The sequence below is a fragment of the Mus caroli genome, unplaced genomic scaffold, assembly GCF_978045245.1.
Source record: "Mus caroli unplaced genomic scaffold, Mus_caroli_1 scaffold_7, whole genome shotgun sequence".
Lineage (NCBI taxonomy): Eukaryota > Metazoa > Chordata > Mammalia > Rodentia > Muridae > Mus > Mus caroli.
Genome location: NW_028227262.1, coordinates 32,425,808 through 32,451,275, shown reverse-complemented (window position 1 = coordinate 32,451,275; position 25,468 = coordinate 32,425,808). Strand labels below are relative to the sequence as shown.

The 25,468-nt window shown below is 43.6% G+C and overlaps 1 protein-coding gene across 1 annotated transcript in view; it reads left to right on the top strand.

Annotated features, from left to right (window-relative positions):
• The first annotated feature begins 2,187 nt into the window (after positions 1–2,187).
• Washc2c (WASH complex subunit 2C) overlaps positions 2,188–25,468 on the top strand; it is a 54,173-nt gene continuing 30,892 nt past the window's right edge. The window contains exons 1-16 of the mRNA XM_021164675.3: positions 2,188–2,288; positions 2,368–2,490; positions 3,106–3,270; positions 8,707–8,769; positions 11,104–11,277; positions 12,965–13,058; positions 13,896–13,957; positions 15,178–15,225; positions 15,764–15,871; positions 17,010–17,091; positions 18,328–18,384; positions 19,403–19,518; positions 19,919–19,976; positions 21,354–21,416; positions 22,293–22,481; positions 24,153–24,280. Coding sequence (XP_021020334.1) covers positions 2,368–2,490; positions 3,106–3,270; positions 8,707–8,769; positions 11,104–11,277; positions 12,965–13,058; positions 13,896–13,957; positions 15,178–15,225; positions 15,764–15,871; positions 17,010–17,091; positions 18,328–18,384; positions 19,403–19,518; positions 19,919–19,976; positions 21,354–21,416; positions 22,293–22,481; positions 24,153–24,280 — 1,530 coding nt within the window. The 5' untranslated portion in view covers positions 2,188–2,288. The remainder of the gene's footprint in view (positions 2,289–2,367; positions 2,491–3,105; positions 3,271–8,706; positions 8,770–11,103; positions 11,278–12,964; positions 13,059–13,895; positions 13,958–15,177; positions 15,226–15,763; positions 15,872–17,009; positions 17,092–18,327; positions 18,385–19,402; positions 19,519–19,918; positions 19,977–21,353; positions 21,417–22,292; positions 22,482–24,152; positions 24,281–25,468) is intronic.

The following is a 25,468-nucleotide window of genomic DNA, read 5'->3' as shown; positions in this document are numbered from 1 at the left end:
CTATGGTTAGGTTTAGCATTATATTTAAGGATTAGGATTATGTATAAAGTTTACCACTATATTTAACCATAACCAGCCCTTAACTCTAACCGTAATCCCTAACCCTTAACCTGATCCTGACCCTCAACCCTAAGCCTAACTATAATTCTAGTTCTGACCCTAACCTTTTTATTTATTTATTTTTTTGAGATATCATACCACCATGTAGCTCTGACTGGACTGGAACTCTCTCTGTAGAGAAGTTGGAGCTCAAACTCACAGATAATCTGTCTACCGCTGCTTCTCAAGTCTTAGGTCTCAAGGGGTTTGATGACCTCAAACTGTATTCTAAACTTTATTAACACTACTCTTAAACTAACCTTAGTCAAACACCCTTCCCTAACACTAATACTACGCTAAGGCCAGGCTGCCTTCACACAAACATGTATCAGTTTAGATATGCCTCTCCAGGGTTGGGATAAAAAAATTGTGTGCTACCATACCCAGCTGTGTAATGAATATTAAGGCTGCCCTAATCCTAATTAAACCTTCATGTGTTACACACTCACCCGAAGACTAACGCTATCCCAACCCTAACTCACAACTATCTCAGCATTACCCGTAACACTAAATCCTAGCTATAACCCTTCCTTTGAGGAATTGCTTCTGAGGTAATTTTTATTATAACAACAGAAAAGTAACTAAGACAGCCACCTTAACCCTAACCCCAAAATATCACCGTAACCGTAATATTAATCATAACCCTAAATCTAATGTCTATCTGTAACACTTGCTTTATGCCTAGCCTTTAAAACTAAAGTGAGGAGTTCTGCCGTGAGCTAACTTTAACTCAAGCATCACTCTAACACGAGCCCTAACCCTAATCTTAATGCTCACCCTAACAGCAACACAGTAATCATCACACTAATGCTAAAGTACCCCGAGCCTTTTCCCTAGCTTTAGTAGTTCACAGCTGACTACTTGCTCACAAGCAGTTAACTCCCCATTCCCTTCTTCCCTCAATCCCTGGCCCCCACCAACCTACTTCCTCTCTCTGGATTGATCCATTCTGGATATTTCATATAAATAGAATAATCTGTGCTCATGTATATGACTGACCTCTTTCAATTAAAGTATTTCTAGGTTAATTCATGCCCTATCATATATCAGCATTTTATTTCTTTTGGTGAATTGTGTGGCTCTACAGCATTTTGTTTATCCATTCATCACCTGATGGACATTTAGATTGCTTCTGCTTTCTGGGTATGGATCAACACTACAGTGAACATTCTTGTACAGATATTTATCTGAGCAGGTTTTCATTTATTTGTCTTTGTTGTATACCAAAGAGAAATCTTTAATGAGGTGCCAACAGAGGTGGCCACAAAGCAAAATCTGAAAGTTGGAAAAATAACCTGCACAGGAGAAATGATCAGATCTAAGGTGAGCACTCACCATATACCAGGCACTATCTGTTTTAACACCTATTATCGCTTCTTTTTTATTTTTATTTTTCGAGACAGAGTTTCTCTGTGTAGTCCTGGAACTCACTCTGTAGACCAGGCTGGCCTCGAACTCAGAAATCCGCCTGCCTCGGCCTCCCGAGTGTTGGGATTAAAGGTGTGTGCCGCCACGTCAGGCTGTATCGCTTCTTTAATATGCAGAAGAAAGTCTATAGAAGAAGCTTAAGTAACTTGTTCTCGGGCACACAAAAAGGAAAGATAAGGGGTTATTTCTAAAAGTCCGTCTGGGCAAGAACAACTCAGAAAGGGGTCTGTACAACAAGGAAGTGCTAGTGGATAGCCAGGAGAGCTTTGGATTTCGATTTCTATCCTGCCACCTCCCGGCCTTGAATCTCAGCTGAGGGTAAAGAATTTCAAGCGGATCCACATTGAACTGAAACCAAGCCGGTTAGCAGATGTACACACTGAGCGTCACTGAGGCAGGCCCTGGGCCAGTCTCACATCACATGCATAATCAATAAAGCCGCCGCACATCCAGGAAGTCGTCCTCCTCTCTCCTTCCTCTTCAGCTCCCACCCGGTAGGCCACGGGACTCCTCAGCATGGGCCCCACTGGTACCTCCCGCCTCTTTCGCACTCTTAGAGCTGGCCGCTTAAACACCTCTCTGACCAAACCCAATTACCCAGGAGCTGCTAACCCATAGCTCCCTCTCAGAGGCTGCGCCCCAGGTCACGTGAGGACATCATCACGTGACGTGAACCATGTGATTCCCACCGCGCTGGGTGGGCAGTGTGGTAGCCACTCCCGTAGTCACTTTGGAGCTTGCTGAGTGGCGGTGTCATCGTGGTGAGGACGGCGACCCAGGAGGGCAGGGCTGGATCCTTCGCCCCAGACTCAGCTCTTCTTTTTGTCCTTCTCGCTGCAGATGAACCGGACGAGCCCCGACTCGGAGCGGCCTCCGGCATCCGAGCCGGTGTGGGAACGGCCCTGGTCGGTGGAGGAGATCCGCCGCAGCAGTCAGAACTGGTCTCTGGCGGCTGACGCCGGTGTGAGCGGGGGACCCGGGGCCAAGGGAGGGACAGAGTTGTAGTTACCCCTTCTCGGGGACACGCTTCCTCCAGTATTCAAAGGCGCAATCTCAGACCCCGGGGAGGGCGGCCCTGTGGGCTTCTACCCAGCACTCTGCCGCTCAGACGCGGATTTCCTTCCGTGCAGCGGCTTTTCAACCTTGCCCTCCATGCCATCCTGCTGTGCAGATTCTGTTTCTGCCCTCTCCAAGGACTGCTTTGTTTTTACGGAGGCCCTTCTGTATTAGAACTGGGGCTAAATGGGGCAGCACATATTTTTGAGTAGAACTGCTCACTTCGGGACCTAAGAGCTCAGAACTTTCATACAAGTGGGATATGGGGTGTTTTGTAACACTATGTGGTCTCTGAAGAGTGACAACCAAACAGGGCTTTAAATCCCTGTAGAAATGTGATACTGGTTTTGTGCTCTGGACAAACTTATCTGATGAGCTTTCTTAATGCTTTCCAGGGTCACCTGACTTTAGATCAACAGTATCGTCCCTTTTTCTTAAGATAGGGGCAAAAGGGGAGGGGTTTTTTGTTTGTTTTGAACCACATGTAGTGTTGATACTTCTGTATGTTTCTTTTCAAAATAGCTACTACAGTTTCTACAGGAATTCTCACAGCAGACTATCTCCAGGACTCATGAAATCAAGAAGCAGGTGGATGGATTAATTCAGGAGACCAAAGCCACACATTGTCGTCTGCATAATGTGTTCAATGACTTCCTCATGCTGTCTAATACCCAGTTCATTGAGAATGTGAGTTGTTTTATGGCATCTGACTTTCAAATAATCCCTTTTGGGGAGTAAGAACTATTGTCATTTATAATGATAATACGGTTCCCTTCTAAGTTTTGGCGGATAGATTGGTTCTTGGAACATCTAATAATAATGTTGCCTTGTGCTGGTTTTTCTGTTTCTCATTTTGAGGGCAGTTACCATTTGAGCAGAGTTGTGTGCCTCTCAAAAATGCCACTGTGCTCATTCAGTATGGTCAGCTCTATGCCTGGCTTGGCCTCGTGTGCCCCACTTTTGCCTTCAGTCCGTGGAGACTTTTTGTAGGTCCATCATGTCTCCCTCAGTTGTGTAAGTGAATGCAGATGTCTGCTTTGCATTTTGTCATCTAGAGTTTTCTTTTTCTTCCTTTTCTTTTTCTCCTTCTGTTTGTTTGAGACAGGGTTTCTCTGTGTAGCCCTGACTATCCTGGAACTCACTCTGTAGACCAGGCTGGCCCCGAACTCACGGAAATCCACTTGCCTCTGCCTCCCAAGTACTGAGATTTAAGGTGTGGGCCACTACTGTCCTGCCAGCACCAGTTTTTCAATTTGGATGAATATATGACACAGAGTCACCAGTACAAATGCTGCTGGCCTTTAACTAAAGTGTATGTGAATTCTGTTTTCATAGTGAGTTCCTGCAATCTGCTAGGAATACACAGATAAATTATCTTGGTAAAATTACAATAGAAAAGAAGCAGGCATGTCTGGAGCCATCTAGCAAAGGGAAAGGAATGTATTGAGAACAGGGGATGGGGTGGGGGACTTGGGGAGGGGAGCTTAGTTCATCTGATCCAAGAATATTTTTCTGAATTAATTTGTAGAAAGGCATTGGGGGTGGGGGTGGGGTGGTTGTATTGTTTTTAGCTCAGCATTAGTTCTGACTAGTGTAGAACTTACTATGTAGACCAGGCTGGCCTTGAATTTGGAGAGAAATTCTCACCTCTGAGGTTACAGGCTTACAGCCCTACATCCAGCAGTGAGAAGAGAATTACTCAAGTCCACAGCATCCTGAAATTATTAGATGAAAATTATTAAACAATTTCATAAATGTTTAAGATCATAACCCCATGATTTGGGATTGTAAAAGCAGCAGAGTGCCACGTAGGCTGTTGCTGATGCATGTTTGTATAATTTAATAGTGCGAACTGGAGTGCCTACCTCACATTCCATCTTGTTTGAGACATGGGGTTTGGTGAGGACTCTTGTTCACTGCTGCCTGTGCCAGCCTACCTGGCTTACTGAGCTGACTAGGCCATCAATTATTTTCTTTAATGGCAATGGGTTTGAAACATAACATGAATTCAAGTAAACCCATACAGATGTATGTGCAAATTCTGGGATACTTGGGGCTAGAAGTTGCTCAGATTTCAGGTTTTTAGGATGTAGGATCTACAGAGACCTTACAGGTTCAGCATTCCTAAGTTCAAACAGCCCCATGTCCAAACTTTTTTGAATGTCATGCCATTGTTTGGGTTTCAGAGTTTTGGATTGGCGTGCTCAACCTGAGGACACTTTTCGATGTTCACAGAACCTGGCTGGTCAGCCTGAGCACTCTTTTTTTTTTTTTTAAGATTTATGTATTATATGTAAGTACACTGTAGCTATCTTCAGACACTCCAGAAGAGGGAGTCAGATCTCGTTACGGATGGTTGTGAGCCACCATGTGGTTGCTGGGATTTGAACTCTGGACCTTTGGAAGAGCAGTCGGGTGCTCTTACCCACTGAGCCATCTCACCAGCCCCAGCCTGAGCACTCTTCTCCCTGGAAGGGTCAGTTAGGGGACTGTACTCTCCTTTGTTGATGATAGCAGCCCCTATCACTTCTCATCAAGCTGGAGTGGATGGTTTTATGTGCTGTTCTTTTTGTTTTGTTTTGTTTTTAATTTTTTTTTTTTTTTTTTTTTTATTTTTTTTGGTTTTTTGGTTTTTCGAGACAGGGTTTCTCTGTGTAGCCCTGGCTGTCCTGGCACTCACTTTGTAGACCAGGCTGGCCTCGAACTCAGAAATCCGCCTGCCTCTGCCTCCCGAGTGCTGGGATTAAAGGCGTGCGCCACCACGCCCGGCGTTTTTAATTTTTAAAGTTTATTTATTTATGTCTTTTTTTTTTTAAAGTGTAGGAGTCATGCCAGAAGATCCCTTCATAGATAGTCATGAGCCACCATGTGGTTGCTGGGAATTGAACTCAGGACCTCTGGAAGCGCAGCCAGTGCTCTTAACCATGGAGCCATCTCTCCAGCCCTTATGTGCTGCTCTTATGTGTAGTTCTTAGTGTGCACCTTTCTTGCTATGTCAGATGCTCAGCTCTTCTTGTAGTTAATGTTGTAGCTGTAGATCAGGCAAGGAACAAATTTGGGACGTTTCCTTTTGTACTCCATGTTCCTGTACCAGATTGGTACCAGATCACACTGTTTTCAGGCAGAGGAGGCGTGAGAAACTTGATTTCCTGATCATAGATTTTAATTAGATAGTCGCCCTCGTCTAGCTTTTTCGGGCAAAGTTTTCTTAAAATTTCCCATAGCTTAGGTTTTGTGAAAACTTTAAAATTGTTCTTTATGTATGACTACTTCTGTGGATTCTGTATTTCCATGCATGGCTTTGTCCCCTTAATGAGAAGGCCTTATTCCTCTCCCAGTGTGCCATCGGGATCCTTCAGAAGTGTGTTGGTGCCACACTAAATGTAAATGCTTCCAAGATCTTTTACGATGCCACACGGCACACACAGCGTCTTCCCATTGTGGAGGAGCAGCTGATGATGTTGGGAGAATAGTTAGTCCTTCAGAAAACTGAGGGAAAAAAAAATCAACTTCACAAAAATGCCTATTGCATCTGTCTGCTCACCTGTGTATTTTCTTCAAACTCTGACGTTGATTCTCATGAATTACAGTTCAGGCTAGGAGGCTGAAGCTATTTAGGTTTGTGGAAATCCATTTGAGAGATTATTTAAAGTCAGTTGGGTTTTGTTAGTCTCAGAGGCAGCCCCATAATTGCAAACTGCATCTTAGAATTAGTGGAGCAAGCTGGACTTTCTAGGGCAAAAGAACAGTAAGGACTTTTGAGGGCAATAGAAGTTACACAGAATCATTAGTAAGGACTCAAGAGGGACTCCTGAAAAAGAACAGCTGTTTAGTGTTGGCCTGTGTTTTAAATTCTGAGCAGAAAGGAACCCAGTTCTTAAGGTGCCACCCCTTGCCTTTTTTGTTTTTCCCTTGAGACAGAGTTTCATTCTGCAGCAGAGGCTGACCTCAGACTCAGCAGTCCTAGTTAATGACTTGAGTTTGTTAAAAGAACACAGGAGGTTCGAGGAAAGGATGGCTCAGGTTAAATAGCACTGGCTGCTCTTCCAGAGGACCTGGGTTCAATTCTTAGCACCTACATGCAGCTCACAACTACCTGGAACTCCAGTTCTGGGGATCTTATGCCTTCCTCTGACATAAGGTACACAGATATATATGTAGGCAAAACACCTGCCTGGATATATAAAATAATAAAGACCATAGGAAGCTTTTTTAAAATCCAATTAAAGATTGTTTTAGCTTTGTGGAAAAAAATTTAAAAAGAAACTTAAATTGATTTTCCAGGATCATTCTGTTAAGTATAAAAATTATGTTTTCATCATTTTCTTCCTTTTCAGCACCTTCCCCCCAGTCCTTTTTAAAGAAACAGATGTCATTACTAAATTGTCACGGAGAATCAATGACGTGGGGTTAAAGTTCAGAACCTTGTCAGCCTGTAACCCCCTGCACATGCTACTGCCTTCTGCCTGCCAGCTCTAGTTTCACAGATGTGCTTTGCTTCCGACAGAGGAGCCTCTAATGCTTTGGAGCTTCTTTTTTATTTTTTTGGTTTTTCGAGACAGGGTTTCTCTGTACAGCCATGGCTGTCCTGCAACTCACTTTGTAGACTAGGCTGGCCTTGAACTCAGAAATCCTCCTGCCTCTGCCTCCCAAGTGCTGGGATTAAAGGCATGGGCCACCATGCCCGGCATGGAGCTTCTTTTGCTACCAGGCTTTTTTCCTCTTTTTAGATTGCTCTGTATGCTCTTGTCTGCCTGATTCACCCTGAGCCTCCATGCCAGGCAGTACCCCTTGAGACAGGGTTTCGCCATTTAGCCTGATTGGTCTGGAACTTATATGTATAGACCTGGCTGGCCTTGGATTCCTGGAGATCGGCTTGCCTTTGCCTCCCTGAGTGCTGGGATTAGAGGCATAGGTTTCATCTTTAGTCCTCATGGCATTTCCTAACAGTCTAGCAGGCTTAATTTTTTTTAAAAAAAGATTTCTTTATAACTTTTTATGTGTATGGGTATTTTGCCTGCATGTACAAATTGTTTACCACATGCATGCTTGGTGAGATAGATCTCGTAGGACTGGAGTTATAGACAATTCTGAGTGTCCATGTGGGTGCTAGGACTTGAACCCCAGTCCTCTAAAGGAGAAGTCACAAATGCTCTTAACCACTGAGCCATCTCTCCAGCCACAGAAGTCTTAATTTTTTTTTAAAGTTTTCATTATATATGTGCATTGTATGTGATGTGTTCTATGGTATTTTCATATAAGTGCGCATTACATGTTAGCAAACCTAATTTTAAAGTTTCAGAATCAGTCTTAGCTAAACATATTCATAGGTCTTAGCACAATCTGGATACACAGATACCCTGGATACTTAAATAACTGAATGAGAAAACATACAACTGAAAGGACCAGAGCTGTGTATAATCTTAAAAATCCATCCTTATCATTTTCCCTTGCTCCTCGGGTCATGTAGCCTACTTCTCCTCCCTTTGGTATTTGCCAGTTTTATCATATACCCATCTGAATGCTCACGAAGGAAAGCTGCGGGCTCAGCCCAGGAAGGGCGAGGAAGTGACTTAGCCCCGATTAGCTGCAGTTACTGAGAACTCCACCCTCAAAGGTCTCATAGCCTTTAGGGCTTCCTAAACCGGTGGGTGTTTTAGAGGTCACCCTGGACTTAGCAGCCTATACCAAACATTTCCAATATGAGAACAACAATAAAAATACATGAACCTTTTTGTGGGATTTTAAGATAGTACTGCTACTGGAGTCATTTCAAATTTGCATGGCAAGATCTCTAACCTGAAAAGGCTGATGTTCTGGCTAAAGTCTAAAACCATCCATACTGAGCATTTCCCCCATCACTAAAATCCACCCCTCAAGATGTCAGCATCCAGGGGCTGCTAACATGTAATGAGCACTTGTATGAAAATACCATGGAACACAGTTGTTGGGGACCAATAGGAAAACCTAGCTGCACATCTGGTACATATTTGAGGAGGACCTGGGTTCCGCTTGTGTGTGCTTTCGGTATTTCTGTCTTCTTGAAGTTCTTTGTATTGAGTGTTTCCCTGTGATTCCATTCTACTGCTTAATTATTTACAAAGGATTTGCCTCCTTCCTCAGCGGGTGTACGATGAAGAAGTGGAGGAGCAGGTGCTCAAGGCGGAGGCCGAGAAAGCAGAGCAGGTACTTGAATTAAATGCTCCTTTCTTTCTTTCTTTCTTTCTTTCTTTCTTTCTTTCTTTCTTTCTTTCTTTCTTTCTTTCTTTCTTTCTTTCTTTCTTCCTTCCTTCCTTCCTTCCTTCCTTCCTTCCTTCCTTCCTTCCTTTCTTTCTTTCTTTCTTTCTTTCTTTCTTTCTTTCTTTCTTTCTTTCTTTCGGTTTTTTGAGACAGGGTTTCTCTGTGTAGCCCCAGCTGTCCTGGAACTCACTTTGTAGACCAGGCTGGCCTCGAACTCAGAAATCTGCCTGCCTCTGCCTCCTGAGTGGTGGGATTAAAGGGGTGTGCCACCATGCTCTAACCTGGAGAAGTGATAAAGAGGGTGATGAGGACTGGGAACATGGGAGATGTGGCCCTTGGCAGTGGCCCAAGAAAACGTTTCCATTTTTTTCCTGAAATTTAGCCTGTTAGTACAGAGATGAAATAGCTGGATTCTGGCACGAATGTGGAGCAGAGTAAACTATCCAGGTTTCCAGGCCACAGAGGAAGCATCGTCTTGTACTTTTCCTCCCTCTTCCCTCTCCTTCCTTACTCACCTTTAAAGATCTAGAAGCCGCTCTTCCTCAGTTTATTCAGAAAACAGGCCTCATCCTGAGCTTTGAGAAATGATGTCACAGAGGTCAGGTCTCTGGAGGCCCAGCTTCCCCATCTCTGTTGTGGTGGTTTTTACTCTTGTTCCTGTCACCTCAGAATTATCTAGGGAATATAGGTTTAGTATGTGTGTATTTGAGGACCCCATGGGTGCAGGATGTGTTAGGACCGAGTGGACTGCGCAGTGAGCAATTGTTGACTCTGTCATGGGACTGCGAGGAGCTGATGATTTGGGACACTTACTCTCAGAGGCTTCATTGGCTGTTGAGGCCATTGCTTATTACATTAGTTACTGACCTAAATGACATTGCATGGTTGGTAAGTGTTTTGGAAGTTCACACAAGGAGACACTTGCTGATAAACCAGCTGGGAAAAGCTTCAAGGATGACATTTTATTCAGATGATGAAGGAAGGGCCGAGTTAGAGGCAGTGAATAGCCCATGCCAGCAGGAGGAAGCCACAGCCTCAGGTTCTTGCTTTGTTCTGTGTCCTGGGACTTGCACAAAGCGCCTCACGCGCATTGGATGAGCTTGCTTTTTTCTTTTTTCTTTTTTTTTTTTTTGGTTTTTCGAGACAGGGTTTCTCTGTGTAGCCCTGGCTGTCCTGGAACTCACTTTGTAGACCAGGCTGGCCTCGAACTCAGAAATCCGCCTGCCTCTGCCTCCCGAGTGCTGGGATTAAAGGCGTGTGCCACCATGCCCGGCTTGGATGAGCTTTCTACAGCTGAGCTTCATCCCCATTCCTTTGGACTAGGTTTGTGGAAGGTAGTGGAGGTCGGCATAGAGAGGGAAAGGAAGAAGGTTGATGAGTGCTGTGTGCTTCGGAAAGAAGGCCAAGGGAGGAGGGACTGTAGCTCCCTGGTTCCAGGGGCTTCCCGTGTGACCGCTGCATATACATCCTTGCTTATCTCACCTTGGAGTCCACACCCTTACTCACTTTCCTGTGCTCTACAAGTACTGTCCTCACATTCAGGAAAGAATGGCAGGTCGTCCGAACGAACGAACGAACGTTTGTGGAAGTCACTTGAGAAGGTTGATAGTGAAGCTGTTGATGAGGATATTAGAACCCAGGAAACCAGCCATGGCTCTCTCTGCTCCAGCATTTTTAGAAAGTGAATTTTCATTAATAGCACTCATGCATTTGCTATTCAGCCAATGAATATTATCGTTATATCAAACCAGCATTGCATTTAAAATTGTTAGGCTATAGTGAAATGTTTTCTGAATGCCATAGGACAACTGTCAGAGCCTGGCTCTGACCCTTAAAGCTAAAGGTCGGCTCGAGTCATTGAGCACACTTAGCCACACATGTGGTTTTACAGACTCCGTTTTGGTTTGTTTGTTTTTCTTCTCTTTTCTTTTCTGAGACAGGGTTTCTTTATGTAAGAGCCCTGGCTACCCTGGAGCAGAGATCCCCCTGCCTCTGCCTCCTGAATGCTGGGAGTAAAGGCCTGTGCCACTGCTGCTGGGCTCAATTTTGCTTTTTTGTTCATCTGATTTTCCAGATGAAAAAATTGGAATTCTAGAGTTTAGGTCATTTGATTGATGCCCAGAAAGTAACAAAACTAAGGTTTAAAGCTTGTACATCGGCTGCAAAGTCTGTATCAAGGTAGAACATGACTCTTGACATTTTGAATTAATGTTTTTGGAGAGGGCATGACTTTAGAGTTGGTATATTGGAGACAAACACTGAAGGATATTTTGTTTGTAGGAGAAGACCCGGGAACAGAAAGAAATAGATCTGATCCCTAAAGTCCAGGAGGCTGTGAACTATGGGTTACAGGTCCTGGATAGCGCGTTTGAGCAACTTGACATAAAAGCAGGGAATTCGGACTCTGAAGAGGATGATGCCAATGAGCGGGTGGACCTGATCCTTGAACCAAAGGTAAAGCATTCAGTTACAGCATGACGACGTCCTGACTGCTCTGCTGGGCACAGGGTGTGTAAGGCGTGGGCTGGGTGTATTATTAGTATCCCAAATTGCCCCCTTCTGAGAGCCTTACTTGACACACTGAGCATTTCAGGGGTACAAGGTAGGTAAAAGTTGCAGGGCATACGTCTTCCTCCTCTAAGGTTTTAGTCTGAGGGAGAGGGGCATTGACATGAGCGCCCATCCGCAGAACTCTGCAGGAAAACTGTTGTACAGTCAAGAAGTTAAGGGTAAGAATTTTAACTGGGTTTGGTTTTTAAATTTGATTTTTAACACTTAAAATTTATTATTGATGGATTAGTATGGGGCATGTGTATCCCATGGGCATGTAGCTGAGAGTGGATAGCTATGGGATTGGTTCTCCTTCTACCTTTTCATGGGTGCTGGGGATTGAACTCCAGTCCATAGGCCTTTGCCCACCCACTGTTTTATGGATCTTTTTTTGTTGTTGTTTTTGTTTGTTTGTTTGTTTTTTGAGACAGGGTTTTGATGTGTAGCCCTGGCTATCCTGGAACTCACTCTGTAGACCAGGCTGGCCTCGAATTCAGAAATCCACCTGCCTCTGCCCCCCGAGTGCTGGGATTAAAGGCCACCACTGCCCCGCTCTGTGGATCATTTTTTAAGACTGAAGTTTTATTTGTTTTAATTTTTATTAGAAAAACATAATAATATGTATGTGTGTGTATATGTATCGCATGTTTTGAAATGTCCATTAATTGTAGAGTGACTCATTCTAACTTGTGTGTCACATACTTACTTCATGGGGAGAACACCTAAAATGCATTTTATTAGCTGTGATCATCCTGTTGTATTGTTAGCTTTTGATGGTATTTCCTCTAACTTGAGTTGTTTCTTTTTTCTGAGGTTGTAATTTAGTTACAATGTTTCTTTCTTTTCCCTTCTTAACCTTCCCATATACCTTTCTCCACTCTCCTTCAAATTTATGTCTTTTTCCATTAATTGTTATTGCAGTCATACGTGTATTTGTATAACATATATATTCCTAAATATAACCTGTTGAGTCCATATAATGTCACTTACATGTATGTTTTCAGGGCTAACCATTTGGTGCTGGAACCAATAGGCGTGCCCTTCCCATAGGAGGATGTCTTTCCCCTGTGAGCTTTCCTCAGTGTCCTGTAGTTCTGCGTGTAAGGTTTAGGCAGTGAGGCCGGCACCTCCTGCAGTTCGGCACGTTGGCTGGTCTTGGAGTTATCCTTGCTCAGCTCATGTTAGGGCTAACTGAAGCTTTTGTGCCCTGTGACCAACCCTTCTCCCTCTTGTTCCCAGTCTTTAGGGCAAGAAGGAGATTGGGGTTGAGGTTAGATGAGTTAGGGAAGCTCCTGAGTGGCAGATACGCTGTGGCTCGTGCTGAGGAAGACTTCCTGGAAGTTATTTCTTAGGCCACAAGGCTGGCCTGGAACGCAGAGATCTGCCTGTGTGGTTCACCACAGACCACCACTGCATGGTCGGATTTGGCGTTTTGAAAATGTACTTTTTACCTTGCTGTGTTTTCTTGTTTTCTACTTTGATTTATCACCTTAACTTGCTTTAGATAGTGGATGCAGCAGGCCATCAAGTACAACATTGTCTTTATTTTCAACCCATGTGTTTAATGGCTGTGCCCTCTCCTTCCTTGAAGGATCTCTACATTGACCGGCCTTTGCCCTATCTCATCGGGTCAAAGCTCTTCATGGAACAGGAAGATGTAGGGCTTGGAGAGCTGTCCAGTGAAGGTGCGCTTTCTCACCAGAGTTTCTGCCATGTGTTTCAGCCTAACCTTTTATGGTAAAATCATTTCAGCTTTATGATAATATCGCAAGAGCAGTGGCGAGTGCCCATAGACCCTCACTCAGGTGTGCCAGCTAATGTTTCCCTTGTGCTTTTGTTCTCTGTATTTCATAACGTGTCTGAGCCTCCGTAACCCTGAGTCCTAATGTTCTCTGCATAGTTTCTCAGAACAGGGACGTTCTCGTATATAACCATGCTGTAAAGTGGTCAGTTTCAAGAGATTTTATTACTACTTAATCTTTGGTTATATTCAGATTTGTCAGTTATCCCATCAAAGTTCTTTACTACCTCTGCTGCCTTCTCTGGGCTAAGACTTAAGGCATTAAGTCCTTAAACTGCTCTAGTCACTTTTTAATTCGATTTCATTATTTTATGTTTATTTATTGTATGTGTGTGGCTCTGTGGACGTCAGTGACAGCCTATGGGGGTCAGTCAGTTCTCTTTTCTATTGTGAATTCCAGAGTCTGAGCTCCCACTGTCAGGACTGCAAGCAGTTAGTTGCCTGTTCTGTTACCATCAGTGACTTCTAATTTGATACAGTTTCTCCTTCTTTTTTCTGTTACCATGAAGTCCTTGTAGAGTAAAGCCAATTTATGATTTTTTTCTTAAATTCACAGGAGATACGTAGAGATTCTACTAATTATCAAAGGTGCTTTCATTCCACTAAATAGCAGTAGTTTGACTCGAGTCTTTTTGATGCTGTTGTGGGTGGCTACTTGGAGAAGGGGCTACAGACATTTCCTGGTGAAGTTGGTGTTGACTTTTCCAACTTTTCCCGACAGAAGGCTCTGTGGGCAGTGACCGTGGGAGCATTGTGGACAGTGAAGACGAGAAGGAAGAGGAGGTGAGGACATGGTATGGCCAGGTCACGATGGGCAGGAAGCTTAGGATGTACGTCACGGCTGGGCGTGTAACATGCTTGAGAGTTAGGGAACTCATTTCATAAAACTAACAAGGCAGAAACTGAAGGATTGAAATTATTTTTTTTAATTGTAGAGAGAGAAGGGAAACTGCTTTGATCCCTCTCACTGTTACTTACCTCTCTTCCTTTCTACCAAATTCCTTCACTTTCCATTATATTTTGAGGAGAGAACAGCTGAGATATTGTAGCGCTGTCTCTGCCTAAAACTTTAGTCTTGGACTGTGTCTGTCTTGAATAATCTTAGGAAAAAATAAATAGCTGCAATGAACAACTTTTAAAAAGTTATTATTGTTATGCAAATAGGTCTATGTGTGTGCAGTGCCTACAGTGAGCAGAAGAGGGTGTCAGATGCCCTAGTGCTGGAGCCACAGGCAGCTCTGAGCTGCCTGACGGAGGTGCTGGGAACCAAACTCTCGTCCCTGCAAGAGCAGCACGCTCTCTTTACCACCGAGCCACCTCTTCAGCCCTTGAAGATTTTTTAAGTCCTCTAAAGAAAGCATCTACTTCATCTTCACTTGCTAGTGTCTAAAGGTCCACAGAGAACAACCTTGATTCAGAGAGGGGCACCTTGAGGTGTTCTTCAGACAAAGAGTATGAGATTCTAAAGGAGACCATTCTGTGTGTCTGATTTTCATTTCTTTGTTCTCGCACTTGCCTCCCTCTCCTGCATTCCTTCCTCGGCAGATGGAAATCCTCGCAGGAGAAAGAAACTTGCCTATTACCTTGCTGCAGATACCTGTCTGCTGAGTCCTTTGATTTTAGCTGTCGGTGTAGTAACTGTCGGTAGCAAACTGACCTTCAGCTTTTGAGCTTGATGAAGTAGTCATCTTACTAGAGGGAGATTGTAGTCCACAATGTAAATCAACACCAACCAACCTCCTGTGATTTGATAAATGATGTTCTTTCTTTAAATCTGAAGGTTAGAACTGGGAAATACAAGTGATATGAGTGAATCATTGGAACTATCTCTATGAAACACAAACATTATGGTAGCTAGACAGCCCTAGCACTGTTGCCTGAATTCATCCTGTCTGCTGTTTGAGGTGACTGAGTACAGGCTTTCCCTCTGCCTGATACAGTCACTTACCTGGGAGCCTGATAAGATCTTTTCTGCATTAACAGCAAATCTTTTTCACCCACAGGAGTCAGATGAAGATTTTGCCAGTCATAGTGACAATGACCAAAACCAGGTAAAGCTCCTGTATTGCATTGAATCCATTTTAAAGCTTTCGTTGAGGCATTATGTGTACACTGGAGTGACTTTCCCTCCTGCTGTTGGCACTAGGGATTGAACCTAGGGTCCTAGGCATGTTTGGCGAGCTTTGTATGGTATTTGTATGCCAAGTCTCCTAAAAATGACTTCTTAATGATACGTGAGGATTTTCATACTCACAGTTATTTTTTAAGTATATCATGTATTTAGGTTAGCCATTACCTTTTCCAAATTTTGCTCCTTTTTAATAATAGCTCCTTATAGCCATTCACTTCTTAAGACTAATTTATATTCCTCTAAAAATGAACATTTAGAAATTCTAATATCTTGCTTTGATATTTTTGCTCTTATATTCTTACTAAAAAGTAAATCCTTTGTTTAGTTTCTAATAAATAACTTATATGGAATATATGTTCCTAACGTGGTTACATTTGTAAAGGGAGAGAGCAAAAATGGACAGTGTCTCTGTTTCAGTTTGGTGACTTGCATCTAGAAATTCTGTTCTACATTCTCAGCATACCACACAGATAAGTGATGAAGGAGAGGATGATGATGGCGACCTCTTTGCTGACTCTGAGAAGGAGGGGGATGATAGCGAGGATATTGAGGAAAGTGCTAAGTCTGTAAGTATCATCACCACTCAGCCAGGCCTTAGAAGTCACATCTCACATTGTTTCTTAATATCGACACTCTATACTTTTGTGTGTAGCCAGAGGTAAACGGTAGATGACTTCCTCAATTATTTTTCCCCTTTACTTTATTTTTTTTATTTTTATTTTTTTTTTGTTTTTCGAGACAGGGTTTCTCTGTGTAGCCCTGGCTGTCTTGGAACTCACTTTGTAGACCAGGCTGGCCTTGAACTCAGAAATCCACTTGCCTCTGCCTCCCGAGTGCTGGGATTAAAGGTATGCACCACCACGCCCAGCTTTCCCCCTTTATTTTTGTGTCAGGCTCTCTCACTGAACCTAGGGCTTACCAGTTCAGCTCAACTAGTTGGCAACAAGCCCAGGGGGTTCTCTTTATCTTCACAGCTCTGAGAGTACAGGTACAATCGCCACTTCTAGCTTTTTATGTGAGCGCTAGGGTTCTGAACTCCAGTTCTCACACTTACGTAGCAAGCATTGTACTGAGTTAGCCATCTCTACAGCCCCTATATTTCTAACTTGATTTTTCCCTTTTAAAGATTGTCTGTGAATGTACTTTTGGTGTATCTGTGTGTCTGTATTTGCACACATGTATGTGGGTTCCTGGGGAGACCAAAGATGTTGTAAGACACCTGACATGGGCTCATCTCTCTTGCCCTTTGATTGATGGTTTATAAACAGCAGAAAATGTCCCGGTGTCTCCAGTTGCCTTACTAGTGCGCCTTTCCTTTAATGCTGAGGGTGCTTTCCTTAGCTCATTGGGAATATGGTCAGCTCCAGACTGGGGAGCTCAGATACTCTCCTGCCTCCCTCCGGATACGCATGTTAGTTTTCTTACTGAGGCTTTGTTTTAAGGATTTTAAAAAATTAAGTAACAGTATTTCCTTTTAAGGAGATATTTTGTGAATTCTGTTACTTATCTGAGCTTTATAGGTTCCATGCGTTTAAACTCATGAATAAAGTCCTGTTTTTTGCAAGTATATTCTCATACACACATAAATAAATCTTTTTTAAAAGCCCTGTTTTATTTGTAGTTTATTTCTTTTTGACTGTTGATATAATTTTGTTAGGTGCCCAGAAGTGTACTCATTTGTTAGATTTTATTTTTTGCCTGTAGAAAAGACCTACATCTTTTGCCGATGAACTGGCAGCTCGGATCAAAGGAGATATCTCAAGCCAGCGGAAAGAGGGACAAACAGGTGAGTTCTGAAGGCAGGTTAATGGGGTGGTTTGTGGCATGCTGTGTAGCTTGCCTGTGTGCCTCCTCACACATGCTGTCTCTCTGTCTCTCTCTCTCTCTTTCTCTATTTTTTTTTCTTGTGACAGGATCTCATATATTCCATTCTAGCTTCAAATACGTGATATAGGCAAGGGTGGCCTTGAATTTCTGATCTTCCTTCTCCTTTGAGTGCTGGGGATCAAAAACACAGCCACTGTACCCAAACATGGGGACACTATGTACTAAGGCATGATGAGCTTAAGTATTAATTTTTGATTTTTTAAAAATTAATTTATTTATTTTATGTGAGTACACTGTAGCTGTCAGACACACCAGAAGAGGGCATCGGATCCCCTTACAGGTGGTTGCAAGCCACCATGTGGTTGCTGGGAATTGAACTCAGGACCTTTGGAAGAGCAGTCAGTGTCCTTAACCTCTGAGCCGTCTCTCCAGCCCAAGTTCTTGATTTTTGTTGTGTTTTCTTAGACTACCTCGTTGTGGCCTGGCATTCATTTACTTGGATGGAGGGACGCGTATATGCTGGGCATGCTGAACTGGTTTTCTCCTGCCTCCTCCTGCCTGTGGCTCTGGTTGTCAGGCTTGGTGCTAAGCCCTTTGACCCTTAAGCCAGTGGCTCTCAGCCTTCCTAGGGCTGCATCCTCAAGGATGGTGATGCCCAACCATAAAATTATTTTTGTTGCTACTTCATAACTGATTTTTCTGTTTGTTTTTTTTTAATGAATTTTTTAGTGAACTGTAATCTGTGTTGTCTAGGTCTTAGGTGGCCCCTGAGAAAGGCTGCTTGTCAATGGCTCTTGGATTCTACTTGATATTTAGATACCATGAGTGTCCTATTTCTCCCTTGCCCCAGTACATGTGTATATCTATGCAACATCTTACATGCGTGCAGTATGGGAACCCCAGAGAACTGGACAGCAAACTGTGAATCCAGGGTTTACTATTTACTCTTGAACTTTGACTAAAGTTGTTTACCAGAGTAGAGAGGTAGAGTAGTTTCTTCCAGGCGTGCAGTCCTGGTGTGCACGTGACCTGGCAGCCTACTCCTGTAGTCCGTGCTCTAAGGGAGCTGAGGATAAACTTGAGTCTCCTGCTCTTCGTCTGTGTCATGAGGATGCAGTCATGACACAGTATCTATAACAAGAATGCTAATGAGTACTGTGAAACCTCTGAGATTCTCCTAAGTTATCCCCCACAGATGGAAACCCTCAGAAGACAGTGAAGGAGAAGAAGGAAAGGAGGACCCCTGCAGATGGTAAGTCCTTTGCTCACTAGGAGCCTCTATAGAATGGGAAGATGTCACTGGCAACTGCTGACCAGTAGGTTGTGCCTCCATTCACTTTTTTAAAGCATCTGAAAACACATTTTAGGTGCTAGGGTGAAAGAAAGGCCAGTGCAGAGTAATGCGTTGAGTATTGAATTGCTAGTCCAAAGTAGGCATTTTCTGTCTTTCTAGATTTTTTTTTTTAGATGTGTAGGAATTATGGGTTGCTAAAGTTTTCAGTGAAGATTGTATGTGACCCTTCCATATTAACCAGTGACATCTGTGTGTTCCCTTGCCATGTCTCCATCTCTGGGACTGTTGCTCGCTTTGTTTCTCCTTTCTCTAAACTTGGGCATGTGGCAGTTAAACTATATTTTTGCTTCAAAGTAAGTCAGTCAAGAGATTGGCCTAAAGAATCACTTTTGTCCCCAGACATTGCTCCCTTGAGGACGAGAGCCTTTGTTTTTTTTTGTTGTTGTTTTTTTTTTTTTGTTGTTGTTTTTTTTTTTTTTTTTTTGAGACAGGCTTTCTCTGTGTAGCCCTGGCTGTCCTGGAACTCACTTTGTAGACCAGGCTGACCTCGAACTCAGAAATCCACCTGCCTCTGCCTCCCAAGTGCTGGGATTAAAGGTGTGCGCCACCACGCCCGGCTGAGGACAAGAGCCTTTGAGGCACTTCCCTGGATTGTTTGAAATCTACTGCTTTTTTCTCAATACTCCTTGTGAAGTATGGCTTTATTAAAGTCATGCCATTATGCTATAGATGCAGTCCCAGATATACAGAAATCCCAAACCCAGCCCTCCCCCTTTCATTCTTATATATTTGAGGGAAAATATTGCTGTATAGCCCAAGCTAGTTTGGAATTAGTGTGTAGCCCAAGCTGGCCTTAATCCTACCATGCCCAGCCTGCCTTGATCTTAGTCTCCTGAACGTTGGAGTTACAGTCAGTGTGCCACCACCGCAGGCTACACCAGTTTAACACTCCCTGTGCAACGTTACTTTCTGATAGATGAAGAAGACATCTTGTTCCCACCCCCCACCTTGACTGATGAAGACTTCTCACCTTTTGGCTCTAGAGGTGGTCTCTTCAGTAACGGGCAGGGGCTTTTTGATGATGAAGATGAGGTGAGTTGGGCGATCGAGTAAAGCTCTTTGTGTCCTTGAGCATGCAAGGAACAAAGCTCTGCTTTTGTTAGGGAAAAGGAGCTTCCTCCTAGTTACGCCTTTCATATTTGGGCACATGTTAAAGTCAGAATCACGGAGTGAGAAATACTATCTATCCTGATGCCCTATTGTTCCTTGATGTGAGGAGAGGCTGTGATGTATCAATAGTAGGTAATTTCCTTGAATTACCTGCCATGTCATCCTCTCCCAGGTTTTGATTTAGTCCCTGACAGGGCCAAATTAAGATCATTTTATCAAATATGTAGCTTCAGAGTATAGGATACTTCTCAGAAATCTTCAAGTTCAGCCTTGTTTATCTCTGCATTTTAAAATTACCCTATGCCTTACTTACCACAACCAGAGTGATCTCTTCAAGGAAGTCCCTCGGGCGCGGCCAGCACAAGCTCCTGTGAGTGACGGTAGGTCTGGGGATGGATGCTTTCTCCTTGCCTGCACTCCTGGCTTGCTTTCTATTTCTGTGATAAACACCATGGCAAAAGCAGCTTGGGGAGGAAGGGCTCATGTCATCTGTGCAGCTTATAGGCCATCATCCTGGCTTGCCTTCCAGGCTCACATTTAGCTGTTTTTCTATCTCCCCCAGGATAATCTGGCCAAGCATTGGTACTGTATAAAGTGGGCTGTGCCACATCAATCATTAATTAAGGACGTGTTCCACAGTCTAGGCCAGTCTGATGGAGGCAGTTCTCAACTGAGAGTTGCTCTTTCCAGATAACTCAAGATTGTATCAGGTTGACAGAACACTGCCTGGCAGACACGTTCTCGAGCTCTTTCACTGTGAGGCAGAGCGCCCTGAAGCTTATCCCCGTTAAGCTGAAGCTGGTTTGCGTGAGCCAGTTGAAGAGAGTTTGTTGTTACTGTGTCTTAGCAATAGGGAATGGTGCCATCTTCAGACCCATATCATGCATTTACCCTTTGTCTTAGTCAGGGTTTCTATTCCTGCACAAACATCATGACCAAGAAGCAAGTTGGGGAGGAAAGGGTTTATTCAGCTTACACTTCCATACTGCTGTTCATCACTAAGGAAGTCAGGACTGGAACTCAAGCAGGTCAGGAAGCAGGAGCTGATGCAGAGGCCATGGAGGGATATTCTTTACTGGTTTGCCTCCCCTGGCTTGCTCAGCCTGCTCTCTTATAGAACCCAAGACTACCAGCCCAGGGATGGTCCCACCCACAAGGGGCCTTTCCCCCTTGATCACTAATTGAGAAAATGCCTTACAGCTGGATCTCGTGGCGGCATTTCCTCAACTGAAGCTCCTTCCTCTGTGATAACTCCAGCCTGTGTCAAGTTGACACCCAAAACCAGCCAGTACACCCTTTAAAGATGATAAAAAAGTCAGAAAGAAAAAGATTTGTTTGTTATGCTGAGGCTAGCTTTACTATATTGACATTAATTCACAGGAGTGCCATGCTGAGGATATCACTTGGTCATCAGTAACTCATCAGAATCATCTGTTGGAAGTTTTTAAAAGCCCAAAGTATTTTTTGAAAACTTACAATTTTTATTCCACTAGATTTAAAGGAAAAAGCTGTTGATATCAGGAAAAAAAAAAATTTAAAAAGACTTATTTAGGAACTGATTGCCTCAGAGAAGGGGTGGGTTCTTTTTCTTTTTGACGGTTTTGCTATGTAGTCATGGTTGGTTAGCATGTAGCCCTGACCTGTTCTTGATACACGTCCATCCTCCTGCCTCAGCTGCTTAAGTCTTGTGATTGCAGGTAGATCCTTCCATGCTCAGCAAATCTGATGAAGTAATTGACTTTTCTTTCTTATTCTAGAATTGCCTCCGTCCCCTAAACCTGGAAAGAAAATCCCAGCAGGGGCTGTTTCTGTACTTTTAGGTAACAGGTTTTATAGTGTGCATGTGTATGTGTATGTGCATGTGCATGTGTGTATGTCTGTGTATTGTGTACACATGTGAATGTGAGGGAAGCTGTATGTGTGTATTGTGTGCACATGTGCCTGTGTATACAGAGGGAAGATGACAAAACCCTAGCACTCTTCCATATTCCCTTGAGGCAGGGTGTTCCACTGAACCTGGAACTAAGCTGGTGGCCAGTAAGCTCCAGAGAGCCTCCTCAGCCCGTGCCAGCACTGGGGTTACAGGCACAGGTACCAGCCACACCCTGCAATCTTATTTTATTTATTTATTTATTTTGAGTTCTGAGGATTTGAATGAGATCCTCATGTTTCAGAACAAGCACTTAACTTGCTGAGCCATCACCTCAGCGGTCTTTCTTAAGAATTGTATAAATCCATTTTGTCATTTTATAAGGAGTGGCTAGGGATTGGGGTGGGTGGGTACCCAGGAGCCCTAGAAAGCATTGGAGTGTTCCTAAGTACAGCGTATTCACTGATGCTCTGAGCTCACATTCTGTATGAATTCAGAGCTTTGGCATGGGGATGTGACAGAGTAGTTCAGTGCTTGTTTCGTATGTGCGTGGCTCTGGTTTCCTCTCCAACACTACAGAGGGCTGCATGTGTTGGGGAAAGGAGAAAAGAGGAAAGAAGGGGAGAGACTGACAGGTAGCAAGGGGGGAGGAGTGAGGGCATCAGTCCAGGTTCCTGAGGGCTAGGCAGCCCTGTGCTGCATTTTGTTCTCCAACACTAGCACAAAAGTTATTTCATTTCCTAAGTGTTTTGTGGATGAACCTAACTCTGAGTGCTGTCAGGAGGCTCCTGCTGGATCATAGGTCTGACTGTCTTTCCATTCTCAGGGTATCCTGATGTGTCTGGGGCCACCTCTGCCCCATCACTGAAGGAGTTCCAGAAACATGAGCAGCCCACTCCGGGGAAGAGCCCACATTTGCCAGCTCCTGCTGGCCTCTTTGATGATGATGATAACGACAATGATGAAGATGATAACAACTTTTTTATGCCATCTTCTAGCAAGCCTTCCAAGACCGGTACCACTTTTAGGCTAATTCTGGGAACTTAGAGAAGAAAATTAAACTTAAGGGGATGCAGTTCTCCACATTCGGTGTCTCTTACAGTTCCCGAATGCCTTACTGAACATTACTGTCATTGTCTTGTCTATGCTTAAATTGTGCTATAGCCTTGGGGGTCCCTCATAGGTCAGTCTTTTCTGCTTTGGGAATTAATTACTGAGGTTATCTTCTTTAATAGGGAGCCGAACTTCTTATTCTTTTCTTAAAGTTTTTGCTTCTGCCTTTCACATTACAGGCAGAAATTTAGTCATACTTCCTCTAGCGACTCTGGGTAATTACATGAGCAGAACATTGCATGCTTGTTGCTTAATTCCCAGCTTCTCCTTTTTTCTGCCAGAGGGCTCAGATTATTTTTGCTTTGGTGCATCCTCCCCCAGCCCCCAGCATTTTTGGCACCTCCCCCCCCCCCCCAGCTCTCCCCTCCTCTGAGGCTCTGAGGTCCACACTGAAGTCCTTCCTGTGCTTTTCCTCCGTGGCTATGCCTGGGGAGTCAGGAAAGCTGTGGTCTTTCTGTTTAGTGGGTCTTTGTTCGATTTTGAAAAGAATGAGCTGCTGGAGGGATGGCTCAGATGTTATGAGTACGTTCTACAAGTCCTGGGAACAATGCCCGGACCTCCAGCTGTGCAAGGGCAAAGATAGGATCCCTGGGCTTTGCTGGCTTTGAGGCAGGTAGAGAAAACACAAGCCCCAAGATCAGGGGAAGACCCTATCTCAAAGGACTAGGTAGAGAGAGAGTAATAGGACACTGGACACCTTCTGACCTCTGTATACATGCACAGATGCACACACCCACCCCTAAACCTGAGCAAACACATGCAACACATAAACAAACAAACAAACAAGTAAATAAATAAATAAATAAATAGAAATCTCGTAAAAAAAAATGAGGCATTTACTTTTCTACCCTGGGATATTTGGGATATTTCCATTGGACATTAAATGGAAAACACAAATGGTAGGTCATTTTACTCAGATTACTCCAAACTTATAATCTTATGAATAGCTGACATAAACATAAGGTAAGATTTAGAAGTGTGTGTACCAAGTTCTTGTGTCTGTCTTGTCTAGGTGGGCAGGTGGAGATAAGGGAATGCCAGCAGTTGGTTTCATCTATTTCTGTATAGTTTGGTCTTAACTGAGAACAGGAGTCACCCTTCACATCTCCGTCCTACAGTTAATGACTTTTTGGCTCCTTAAAGTGATCTTTACTTTTTATCCCCATCTTGGATATACTGAGCACAGGAGTCTTCTGTTTGGAGAAGGTTCATTCATATGGTTAGAGTCTTTTGATTTATTTGAACTGCTGTTGCAGAGTACCAGGGCTGTGGATCTGTGGAGAGTAGCTCTGTGGCAGAGCACTTGACTGGCATGTCGCCCTCTCTGGTCAGCCCTGAGAACTGCAGGGAGAGTGAAAGGAAGCAGCAGAACTAAAGGCAAAGCTCACTTTGTATTTCTCTGTAAATGAGCAAAAAATAAGACACCTTCCATATTTATCTGTGGAAGAGAAGAAGTGTGTGTCTGTGTGTCTGTGTGTGTCTCTGTGTCTGTGTGTGTCTGTGTGTGTGTCTGTGTGTGTGTGTATGTATTTTGACCTTAGTGTAATTTTTATGCTGTGGTTTCTCTTTTAAGACAAAGTCAAGTCCACTGCCATTATCTTTGATGATGACGAAGGAGATCTGTTTAAAGAAAAATCAGAAGCTTTGCCGGCAGCTTCTGTGAGTCAGACAGATGAAAACAAAACGCGGGCAGATAAAACGGTGAGTAGAGGTGGACTGAGGGACATTGGCCTGGGCAACTTACAATAGCCGTTTATCTGGATCTCAGAGGGACGTAGAGTTCTCCTTCATGTTTGCTGTCCTAGTTTGCTTTCTGTTGCTGTGATAAACACTGGCCAAAGCAACTTAGGGGAGGGAAAGGTTTATTTTACAGGTTGCAGCCTCTCTGTGAGGGAAGCCAAGAGAAGACTTCAAGGAGGAGGCAGTGGAAGAATACTGCTGCTGACTTCAGTTTTTTGCTGGCTTGCTCAGCTGCCTTTCTTACACAGCTCAGGCCCACCTGCCCAGAGGTGGCAAAGTTAGCAACCAAGAAAATGCCTGGTAGACATGCCCACTGGCCAATCGGATAGAAGCAGTTCTTTAGTGGAGGTTCCCACTTCCCAAATGTGCCAGGTTGACAATCAAAGAGTAGCAACTACATTTATATTAAGAATTTTGAAAAAAAAAAAAAAAAAAAAAAGAATTTTGGACATAAAATTGAAAGACACAATGAAACTCTAAATAACTTCTAATCAGATTTGTGAGACTAGTGAGGCTTTGCCAACTACACGTCGGAGCCCCGTGCAAGCATGCTGTTTTCAGGACTACTTGCAAGTGATCTGTAGTCGTTAGGTTTTACCACCCTACATGTTTTACTAGGCAGCTCTGGGAATACTGTTCTATCCCCACATGCCAGAGGCTGGCAGGAACTCTATAAAAGAGTCTCATGGCAGTCTGCATTCATGAGACCCAGGTAGCCATAAGATTTCTTTTCTAAAATCATACTCAATATAATACTGATTTAAAATAACTTTATACATAGTTGGTATTCTGTCTTTTTCCCCCCGTGGGACATCTTATTCTACAGATGTCCTATATAGGTTTTTCTTTCTTTAGTGTATGTGTATATGTATATGGATCGATACCTATATGTATGTATATACTTATATATATATGAGGGAATTTATTAGGGGATTTATTTAGAAAGGGAATTTTCTTGAATGGCTTACAGGCTATGGCCAGCTAGTCCAACAATGGCTGTCAACTAGCGGAAGGTCCAAGAATCCAGTAGTCGTTCAGTCTGCCAGGCTGTACATCTCAGATGGTCTTCAATATACACTGGAATCCCAAAGAAGTAGGCTCCAGTGCTAGTGAAGGAATGGACTTGCTAGAGAGCAAGAACAATCGAAG